General features: G+C 36.1%; 1 protein-coding gene across 3 annotated transcripts; it reads right to left on the reverse strand.

Annotated features, from left to right (window-relative positions):
- Positions 1–515: 515 nt before the first annotated feature.
- Positions 516–10,715, reverse strand: LOC141401045 (uncharacterized). Of its 3 annotated transcripts, none has more exons than XR_012412256.1 (2): positions 10,097–10,715; positions 516–10,013 (listed from the first exon to the last, which is right to left on the reverse strand). XR_012412256.1 is itself a non-coding variant. In XM_073980863.1 (2 exons), exons 1-2 carry the CDS (start codon positions 10,099–10,101, stop codon positions 885–887), a joined length of 768 nt encoding a protein of 255 aa, XP_073836964.1. In that variant the 5' UTR covers positions 10,102–10,715; the 3' UTR covers positions 516–884. The 3 variants fall into 3 exon arrangements, 1 of the variants encoding a protein (XP_073836964.1); XR_012412257.1 differs by having other exon boundaries at positions 516–1,647; positions 9,464–10,715; XM_073980863.1 differs by having other exon boundaries at positions 516–1,647.
- Between the last annotated feature and the right edge of the window lie 1,098 nt (positions 10,716–11,813).

The raw sequence follows: 11,813 nt of genomic DNA on the forward strand, positions 1-11,813 counted from the left end.
AGCTGTTTTTGTCATTGTTTACATTTATTGTTGAGTTACAAATTTGCGCAAATTTTTAATTTTGGTTGAAGGAAAATGAATATCTAACATGTTTGTTGTGGTAGAATAGGTTTTTGGGGTTATAGAGGCATTCATGTTTTGCCACAAAGCAATAATTTCCAACACTGCTCCTTTCGACCAATCGATCTGAAAATAACATTATAAACACCCTTTATTTACTTTTCTAAATACTTAAATATACATAACTTTCCATTTTCTTTTTTAAAAGATATTGTTTTTCAATTTTTTTTTTGAGAATGCCAGAAAACAGCTGATAACATGGTGAATAAAAATGAGTGGAGAGGGGGATTCCAAATCAATATGTAAGGAAAACGGCAACCAACAGGAATCCGACCTTTAAAGTGGACTGTATCTAATGTTACGAATTTTGTGCAATATTATTTCTCTCCCAAAGAGAAATAATATTGTGCAGATGATGATGATAGATGATGACCATGAAATAAAAAGAAGGGAAATTTCCAAAAACGTTATAAAACGTAGCTTCTGTTTATTTAAATATAAAAAGAGAAGAGATAGAGAAGAGAGAAAGAGATTTGATGCTCACCCTTTGGATATTGATTTACAAGTGAAGTTCTATGGTGGCTTTTAAATTCTATGAACCTTAGCTTGTGTTAATTCGTTAAGTTTTTAGTACTAGAAATATGTAGTTGACGAGAGTACTCACTACTTAATACAAATTCACAATAAGCTTAAGTACTAATATAACAATTCATATACTTAAAGCTACAGTGATACTTCAATATACTTAATCTATTAATATAAGTTACAATTCATAGACAATTCAAGGTATAAAGTTTAAAATTCAAAATATTATGGCAAATCATTCAAATTTGTCCATGGCGCCGGCCTTGCACTTGTGCAACTGAGGATGAAACGCACATGACTTCAGCAAGCGATTTGATGGCTTGGGAGAGCACCAGTTGGTCAGGCATGAGTACGCTGGTGTGGAGTGTATTTGGAGATGGACGCTGGCGATAAGTTTGGTGATGGTTTTGGCTATTGTTGCGGGTGTAGGGGTGATTTTGATGGCGTCGGTTCGGCTGGCGGTACCCTTGTTGGCGGTTGTTTGAGTAGCGATTGGTTCGTTGGTGTTGTCGTTGCTGCTTGTGTTGTTTCGGCTGATGGTGTTGTGCTTGGTGATGTTGGTTTGGTGGTTGTCGATGTTTTGGTTGGCTTTGTTGTGAGGGGCGCTTCTGCCCTCTAGCTGTTTTGTTAGGCTTATGGTGCCTTCTTCGTTTGGAGCGTCTATTGGATGAGCTTTGACGATTGGGGGAGGATAGCCGTTCATGCACAGTCGACCTGACTACCTCATCAGAATCTTCGTGTCGGACTAAAGCGGTGGTTGCGGACTCCGGGTGCAGCATGGAGTGGTGCTGGCTGCCACACTTCTTGCAAACAACTTTAGAGTGGCATCTTCGTACCTGATGGCTTCGGGCAAGGCAGTTCATACAATAATCATTGTCTCGGACTATCTTCCTTCGATCTTCCACTCGCATCAGAACGAACTCTGGACAGAAGCGCAAGGCATGGCTTCTATCACATATGACACACTGGTACAGTTCCCGAGTGCTAGAGTTGCGACGAGACCTACAATGTAAAACATTGTTAGTAAAGTGTAATGGCATGGTGGAAATGGAAATGATAATGTGCATGTGTAGTAAACGAGTATAAGACGAGATAATTCATTGAGCGCATATATTACACGTTCTTCAAAGTAACGAATGAGACGAGCTTGAGAAGAGTATTTTAGAGTAGCAAGTGAGAAGAGTTAGAGAATGAGACAACTTGAGTAGAGAATGAGATGAGTTGGAGTATCGAATGAGACGAGTTTGAGTAGAGATGAGAAGGGTAGTATATGATATGAGCACTATAACATTACGCATCTGAATCGAGAAGAGGTAAGTAGCAAAGTTTGACAATTGGTCTTTTAATTATACCAGAAGCTGTTTTAATGTCAGCCACTCTCACGTGACTATCACTACCAGAATGTGTTGTTACGATTCTACCTAACCGCCATTCGCTCGGTGGTAGTAAATCGTCCATTACGACAACTAGATCGTCTGGTTTTAAATTGGGAGTGGAGTTTTTCCATTTGTAGCGTTTATGTAGAGATTTTAAGTAATCCTCTTTCCATCTTCTTGCGAATTGCTGATGAATAGCTTTTAGTTTAATCCACCTATTTACAAGAGATAGATTTTCAGAGATTGGTTCGGGTAGAGCCATAATTGGGGAACCTCTAAGAAAATGTCCTGGAGTTAAGGCGGTAATGTCAGAAGGATCTTCAGAGACAGCAGAAATGGGGCGAGAATTGAGAACACCTTCGATACGAGCTAAAACGGTCGAAAATTGTTCAAACGTAAATCTGTGTGCTCCTGCTATCCGTTTAAAATGGTGCTTAAAGCTTTTTACAGCTGATTCCCACAAGCCACCCATATGAGGTGCATGTGGTGGAATAAAACGCCATTCAAACCCGTGAGTAGAATATTTGCCAGCAATCTCACTGGGAACAGCTTTAATAAAATGCGAAAATTCTCTAAGCAATTTTCTGCTAGCACCAATGAAATTCTTCCCATTATCAGATACTATCCGAAAGGGTAGTCCTCGCCTCCCAACGAATCGAGCAAAGGACGCCTCGAAAGCCACAGAGGAGAGTTCAGTGCATGACTCTAAATGGATAGCTTTGGTTGCAAAACACACAAATAAGCAAACGTAACCTTTTAGAATGGGAGCATTTCTCAAAGTGGAACTCTTAATTTCAAAGGGGCCTGCAAAATCAATACCAGTTATATGAAAAGGGGGAGTCAAAGCGCATCTTTCTGGAGGTAATGGGGCCATAATCTGGGTACAAGGTCTCTTTTTGAAAATTATGCATGTTTTGCACTTATGAATGATGCTTTTCACTCTAGGTTTGAGACGAGATATATAAAATTCGGTTTGGACCATCCTGCACATTTGATTACACTCTGCATGAGCAAGACATAAGTGTAAATGTAATAAATACAACCGAGAGAAACGAGAATTTCCAGAAACTATCATGGGATGTCGTTCATTATAGGGAAGATCTGACTTGGCCAATCTACCATTAACACGCAAAATATTGTTGTGATCTAAAAACGGATTAAGCGATTTTAAAGGGCTTTTGAGTGAAATATCTTTGCCGTCTTCCAAATCCTTACATTCTTGCTCATAAAATTTGCGCTGATAAAAATATATCAGTCCATATTTGGCCGAAAAAGTTTCAGAGTGTGAAAACTGCGGGGAAATATTTTTGGGGGAATTTCTACTCCTGCTTAAACAATTGTTGTAGAACCGATATACATATGAGAATACTCTCAGAGCTCTATGATAAGTTGAAAATGGTTTCAAAAAATCGATATCTTCTTCTTCAACGGCTACCATAGCTTGTACGTTTGTACGTTTTCCCATATCTGGGATAGCTATTGGATTTTTCTTGGGCCATTCAGAAGGGGGATTTGTGAGCCATTTGGGACCAGTAAACCATAAAGAGTTGGTTGTTAAATCTTGAGGTCTACAGCCTCTTGTGCCAAGGTCGGCAGGATTGTCATGCGTGGGTACATGACGCCAAACCCCATTTGGAACTAATTCCAATATTTGAGCCGTGCGGTTAGCGACAAATGTTTCCCATGACCAAGGGGGTTTGGACAGCCAACCTAAAACTATTGTTGAGTCTGTCCATAGGGTTATATTAGTGCAGTTAAACTCGAAAGTGGAGGTAACATAATTAATCAGTTTTGCGAGGAGGACTGCTCCACTGAGCTCAAGTCTTGGTAAACAAACAGGTTGAAGAGGAGCAACCTTGCTTTTTGCAACTAGCAAATTGGAGAACACAACTGACTTTTCGTTTTGACATCTGATATAGACACATGCGCAATATGCAGCTTGGGACGCATCAGAAAACCCATGGATTTCCACAGAATCAGTTGGATAATACTGAATCCACCTAGGAATCGTAATTGACGATATGTTTTGGAAATCAGAGACGAGCGTGTTCCATTTTGATTGAGAATCTGGACTTAAGTTTTCGTCCCAGTCAATACCTTCTAACCATAACTGCTGCATTAAAACCTTTGATCTAATAATAATTGGTGCTATCCACCCTGCGGGATCGAACAATTGTGCAACAGCTGAGAGAACCATACGTTTAGTCATAGAGGAATTTGTGGACAGTGAGCCAAGGGAATATGAAAACTGATCTGAGAAAGCATTCCATTTCATACCTAAAGTTTTGGTCGAACTTGATTCCTGTAAGCGGAGAAAATCGCAATCATATAAATCTTCCGTTTCAATATTAGAGAGAATCTTTGGGTCATTAGCGGTAAGTTTTTTCAGAGGAAAACCAGCACTTTTAAGAACGTCAATTAGATCTTGTTGCTTTTGAATAGCTTCTTCAATTGAAAAACTGCCCGATAGAATATCGTCGACATAGGTTTCTTGCCTTAAAATTTTTGCCACATCAGGGTATTTGTCTTCGGAGTCTTTTGCCAATTGCAAAAGTGTGCGGATCGCCAAAAACGGCGCACAATTAACACCAAACGTTACAGTCTTAAGTTGATAATCTTTTATGTGGCCTTCGTCACCTTGACGGAATAAAATGCGCTGATAGGGTCTATCATGAGGATGTACTAGTATTTGTCTGTACATTTTTTGGATGTCTCCACTGAAGACATAAGGGTACTTTCTCCAATTCAAAATGACAGACGTTAAATCTGTTTGGAGAGTGGGGCCGGTATGGAGAACATCATTTAAAGAATAACCGGACTTTGTTTTGCGAGATGCATTAAAAACAATTCGTACTTTTGTTGATTTGTGTTCGGGGCGAACAACAGCGTGATGAGGAAGATAATAGGAGTTGTATTTGTTATCAATACAGACTTCTCGATATGAGGTTTCTTCTAAATGATCTAATGTGACATATTCGTTTAAAACCGAGTTATATTCGGTACGTAAGTCAAGATCATTAGACAAAGTTTTTTCCATTCGAGTATATTGTGCCAATGCAATGAGACGAGACGAGCCGAGATAAATTGTGTCAGCAAATTCCTTCTTAAAAGGCAGCCGAACAATGTAACGTCCATCAGGTGAACGAGAAGTGGTTTTATTATAAAAATTTTCACAGAACTGGTCTGCTGTGGAGACTTTTGGCACATTTGGAACTTCCTCTAGTTCCCAAAACTTCCTTAACAACTCACTTAATTGAGGTTCATTTTTCTCAATGATTGTGGTGGAGAAGAGATTTACACTTTCGGTTTTAATGGGCCCACTTAAAACCCAACCGAATATAGTTTTGTACGCGGAAGTATTGCCACAAATATTCTTCTTTATGCCTTCAAGATTTATAAATCTGTCGGCGTCATTACCAAGTATGAGGTCTATTTGTGAGGACTTATTGAAGTGTGGATCTGCCAAATCTAGATCTTCAAGATCAGATGGGTTTGCAATTTCGAAAGATACAGTTGGCACTGGTTTTGTTACCTTGGGAAGTATTATTGCAGATATAGAGAATCGAACATCACACTTTTTAAAAACAATAGTCAACTCACACTCTTTATCAGAAACTTGTTGTTGACCTCCAACTCCAGAAATTTCAAAATGGCTTCGAATGGTGGGAATTTTGAGAAGATTTCTGATTTTTTCAGATAAAAATGTTCTTTGAGACCCAGAGTCAATTAACGCTCGCACAGTGAACAGTTCTCCAAGATGTTCAATTTGCACTAGAGCCGTTCTTAGGAGAATCATGTCATTATTGGCAGAGAAATTAGCTTGAACATTGGAGCCTTTTTTATTTGACGTTGATGGCTTTTCTTGAGGAGACGAGTAATTTTGTTTTGTGGAGAATTTAGAAGACGATTTATTGGGATTGTACTTATTTTCAGTACCATCTTCGTGAGAAGAAGAATCGTTGACGTGCAGAAGACTGTGATGTGATTTGTGGCAAATAATGCAAGTATTGATACTTTTGCAGTTGATTTTGATGTGAGACGGGGAAAGACAATTCGAGCAAAGTTTATTTTTGAATACAAAACTTAAACGCTGATGGGAGGTAAGTTGTCGAAACTCTTGACATTCTCTTATTGCGTGATTCCCATTACAAAGTGGACATAACGTGATTGATCTATTCTGAGACGGCTGATTTTGGAATCTATTACAATTCTGAGAAGGGGCAGAGTTATTTTGTTTGGTGGTACGAATGCTAGAAATTCTCTCAACTACTTCAAATCGATTTACAAGGAACTCATCTAATTGAGCCCAAGTTGGCAACTCTCTGTGGGACTTCAGAGATTGCTCCCAATGAGATAGGGTTTCGTCTGGCAATTTTGTAGAAATAAGGTGAATCAATATGGGGTCCCAACTTTCAACATTAACATTGAGAGTTTTCAAAGTACTGAGGCAATCGGAAACGGTAGAATGTATTTTCTGAAGTGATTCGCTACTTTCATTTGTGGCAACTGGGATATTAAATAGGATTTTAAGCTGATTGTCGACCAAAACACGCCTATTTTCATACCTAGCCTTCAGAGCATCCCATGCCAATTTGAAATTATCGTCACACAACGGATATCTTTTGACTATCGCACCGGCAGGACCTCTGGTTTTATTCCTAAGATGATACAGTTTTTGAGCCTGAGACAATTCGGGATGATCCGCGTAGACCGCCGTGAACATATCACGGAAAGACGGCCATTCTTCGTACCCTCCTTTAAATACCTCAGTATCGCAAGGTGGCACTTTGATACAGACGCTTGACTTTGTAACGGGGGCTTGATTTATAGCTTGCGAAAAATGAGGAGGGACAATACTCTGCCTTGCTTTTACATTATTTGCACCTGATATCCTAAGTATATCTAAAATCTGTGATCTAGCAGTATAGTAGGCCTCGGTGGTTGCATTTAAATTTACCATAGCATTCTCTTTGAAATCTTTGATACCAGCCGCTTTTGGGGAAAGTATTAAATTCTCATAGGCATTTTGAACACGTTGCCATCGTTTTTCTAAATCCTCCAATTTAACCTCTAAAACGGTATCAGTTTGATCAGTAATGTCACTAGCCTCGAATTGAGTACAAAAATTGAGCAGAAGGTCACATTCAAACAAGAACTTACTTTGCTCTGGACATGTGTGTGCGGAACTGACTGAAGGGCGAGCGCCGTCTGAAATTTGGCTATTTGAGCCTTCGGATGTAGAAGCGTTTAAACTCATTTTGAATAGAGTGCTAAAATCAACAAATTAAGCTTTTTTCGAACAAAAGAAAAGGGGGAGTTGCTAATAGAAAGAGTAGTAGTTTTAAGGGGTGACTACGAAACCAAAGCAATAGTTTTAAAGGGTGACTATATAACCTTTAAGAATGAAAAGAGCGGGGACAATTATCCAAAGCAACTTTGTTGAAATTAGCTAAACTTCTAATAAGACGACTTTAAATACTCAAAAAATATTCTCCCAAATTAAAAATCCGAGCAACTTTGTATTTAATGGAAAAATTGTAAATCCGACCAAATAGCTAAATCGACCAAATTGTTATTTTTGTGAACTTGAAGCGAAATTTTGCACAATAAATGAATTCTAAGTTGCAGGAAAACCAATCTATTGAAGAAAAATGCGGAAAACTTGCTTCAAATATGCATATACACGACCAAATTAAAAATGAGTCAAAACCGAAAAATAACAAATTCGACCAATTTTTGCAATGTGCGACTTGCTTGGGTATATCAGCTCAAAAATTAGAAAAAAACAATGGCGATTGCTATAGAAATTAGTGAATTATTAATACCAAAAAATTCGACCAAAAAATAGTCAAAGGCACAATTTCCAAAAATGTTCAAATAACTTTTTAAACTCTGACAATTCTGAACAACTTTACCAAAATTTAACAAAAAATATCAGAATGATGAAGGGATCATTCAGATTATCAACAGAAAATAATTATTTAAAAAAATGACCAAATTCGAGAAACTAGTTAAACGTCCAAATTGAGACAATCCGACGAATTGGCAACTCTTTTCGGGGTAACACAATCAGATTGTAATAAAATTTCCCGCCAACTAGAGCCTTATTAAAAAAAATTTGACCAAAAATAATCAAATGACCAAATATTCAAAATCGACCAAAATAAGTTCAGATAAAACTGGCAACTTTTCCCAAATATTATGAGTGAGTTTCTCAAATCTTAATAAATTTTCCCGAAAATTTTGGATTTGAAAATGTTTTGACTCAAAAAGTCAATAAAGTAAGCCGACCAAAAAAATAGTAGAACAAATTGGGATGATAAAGAACAGTGGCAACTCTATCGCACGTAGTACGATTTGTTGCTTTCCACTTATAATAAATGTTTGACGTGGAGCTGAATCAAAAATTCAATAAAAAAGTTCGACCAAAAATTTTTAATTAATTCGACCAAAAATGAGTGAACAGAACAACTGGCAACTCTAATGTTATAAGCTATGGGTTAAAGCTTGATAACAAATAGCTTGCTCAATTCGTGTAATCGGAATTGTAGAAAAAATTTTCGGATCAAAATCCCATAAAAAAGTTACAATATTTAAAAATTCGACCAAAATGTCGTAATTTTCGCAAGAATTTATCAAAAAAGGGTAGTAAATTCGCCAACGAATTTACTAACCACTTTTTCGCACAGACATAAATTTTTAAATGTTTGAAAATATTTGTTTTCACTTACCACAAAAAACGAGATGTTTTTTGTATTTTATGGCAACCCAGATAAGAATCAAAAATATTTATGTATATATGAATGTATGTACTATACTACACATGCGGGTTAGTTGAGTATTATTAGTTAAAATATATGCGTTGAAAAAATCATGAAATGTTTTAAAAATTTTAATTTTGGTTGTGTGGGTTATTTCCCCTTATTCAACGAGAAATTAGTTTTCTCTTATTTTTTGTGTTTCTCTATTCTAACTACAGCGCTGGATTGGCGCCTCTCAACGTAGTTAGAATATCCAGCTATTGCTTTAGCTGTTTGCCGCTATTAATGTAGATATGTATGCTTGTGTGTATATATGATGGGTATATGCTGTGTGTTTGATGGGTAATGATGAATTTTGTTGTTGATATTTCTTGTTATCTTCCTTTCGTTTTATATTTTCTTTTTGTTATGTTGTATAGTGAGCGTCAAAAGACCGTATATGTTGTATTACTACAGTGAGTTCGAAAAGAATGTATAAGGTGATTTAATGTGAAATGAGTGTAATTATTGGGTGCAAATAACGTTTTATTTTTAAATGGAAAATGGAAATTGTTAAAAAAATTTAGAATTTTATGTGTGTACGTGTGTGTATGTGTGTGTTGTTTCGCATATATTGTGTAAAATATGTGTATTTATTTATGTGCATCTATGTATCGTGTAAATAAATGTGAATAGATTTACTATTTATTGCAGTATTCGATTTCCCACTTTCTTCTTCATGTACTTTTGGAACGCCGTTCTTCTTCTTCCTCTTCTTTTGCACTTATTTTAAATGTCGGGTTCACTGACCTCTTTTGTACATAGGCACCGCTACTTTGCAGACAGACAATAATGGCACGATATATATTCTTTATATTACGTCACTTTTATGCGGACGGACAGATTTTTTCCCACTCACACACAAACACTGTTACACAACTTCCACCAATTTGCAGCTTTAATTTTCTACGTTTGACACTTTCTTTTTGCACTCACTGTAATATTTTTTCTGATGTATGCCTTGTTGTTGTTAGTTTAATATGTTATTTTTTTATGCTTAGCCAAACACAAGTCACTTGAACATGCAGGTATGTATGTATGTACATATATATTCTTGTAAAATATTGCAATTCTTTTCGTTAATTTTATGAGTTATTGATTTTCGCTCGTTTGGGATGTATGTACATATATATGTATATTTTTTTTTTCACTGATTTTTTTTCACTATGTTTTGTGCTTGGCTATCACTTCACTTATGGGGAGAATAATAAAAAAGTTGTATCACTTACCGAACCGCAGGAATAAATGTATGTACGAGAAGTATGATGAAGTTACCTCATAGTTGTTGCTGTTTATAACAAAAGATCACTGCTTCTTTGTGAACGGTTACGGAGGACCATGAATAAAAATGAGTGGAGAGGGGGATTCCAAATCAATATGTAAGGAAAACGGCAACCAACAGGAATCCGACCTTTAAAGTGGACTGTATCTAATGTTACGAATTTTGTGCAATATTATTTCTCTCCCAAAGAGAAATAATATTGTGCAGATGATGATGATAGATGATGACCATGAAATAAAAAGAAGGGAAATTTCCAAAAACGTTATAAAACGTAGCTTCTGTTTATTTAAATATAAAAAGAGAAGAGATAGAGAAGAGAGAAAGAGATTTGATGCTCACCCTTTGGATATTGATTTACAAGTGAAGTTCTATGGTGGCTTTTAAATTCTATGAACCTTAGCTTGTGTTAATTCGTTAAGTTTTTAGTACTAGAAATATGTAGTTGACGAGAGTACTCACTACTTAATACAAATTCACAATAAGCTTAAGTACTAATATAACAATTCATATACTTAAAGCTACAGTGATACTTCAATATACTTAATCTATTAATATAAGTTACAATTCATAGACAATTCAAGGTATAAAGTTTAAAATTCAAAATATTATGGCAAATCATTCAAATTTGTCCACATGGTATAAGTAAAGAGGTAGATTTAAATGAAAAAAATCTATAGAACCCTTGTTTTTCTTGAATTCCTAAAACTTCAAAATAAAAGCAACAAGTGGGTTTGTTTATAATGCATTTTTTGAGCATTCTATAAAAAACGCGAAAAATGAATGAAGAGTTAAGTTTTCTCCATATAATCGAGTTGTGAATATGATAAACTGATTGTTTCAATGCAAATCTCACCAATTTCTTCCATACAAATGGTCTAAAAACAATTTTGAAAATCATTGAATTCGATTGTTTTTAAAATTGTTTGGCATATTATTCAAACACCACACATACATACACAGTTTGTTTATATTGTTTTGAAGTTTTAGGCATACTCGAATGAAAAAATTTACATTGACATAAAGCTTTGGCTAACCTTTCTTATTAAACCATGGCTGATAAATTTATGTTTACATACGAGAATGCCGTATCAAATAGAGCGCTCCCTAAATGAAAAATTTACATATGAGTTGCCAAATCATTTTGATAGATGAAAATTTTCATAGTGGTCACACTATGTGTACAACATTCGCAGGTAGAAAATTTGACATCTCATACGACATTGATAGATGGTGTAAACAACCCTTTAATCCATTTCTGGAAAAAGACCAAAGACCAAGTTCGACCTAATTAAAATGTGGTTCTGACATTTCTTTATTCCTTTACCAGAAATGAATTAAGTAAGAAAGCCGAGTGGCTTATTTGTAGAGGCCTTTAAGGCCTGGGTACATAAGCTGCCCTGCCTGATTGCCTTGCTCTCTTGCTTCATATATGACATAATGATATATTTTTTCCTCAAAGAATATATATCCCTCATGTACATCGAACTAGAAATAAAAGCTCTGTTCCTTTACGTGCAAGAATCTTCAAGTTTTACTACTTTTTACTCGAAAAGCGTTCCTTTACTTCAGACACCATACAATTCATATGAGAGCAGTTTACAACTTTTGCTACTTTTGCCGGTTTTACCACTTTCAAAAGTAAAGGAACAGACCAAAATATATAAATGCTCTGTTCCTTTACGTGCCTGAGGTTACCATTTCTTACCATTT

This window comes from Musca autumnalis, unplaced genomic scaffold (assembly GCF_047663935.1).
Source record: "Musca autumnalis isolate F117 unplaced genomic scaffold, ASM4766393v1 scaffold_4, whole genome shotgun sequence".
In the NCBI taxonomy this organism is placed as follows: Eukaryota; Metazoa; Arthropoda; class Insecta; order Diptera; family Muscidae; genus Musca; species Musca autumnalis.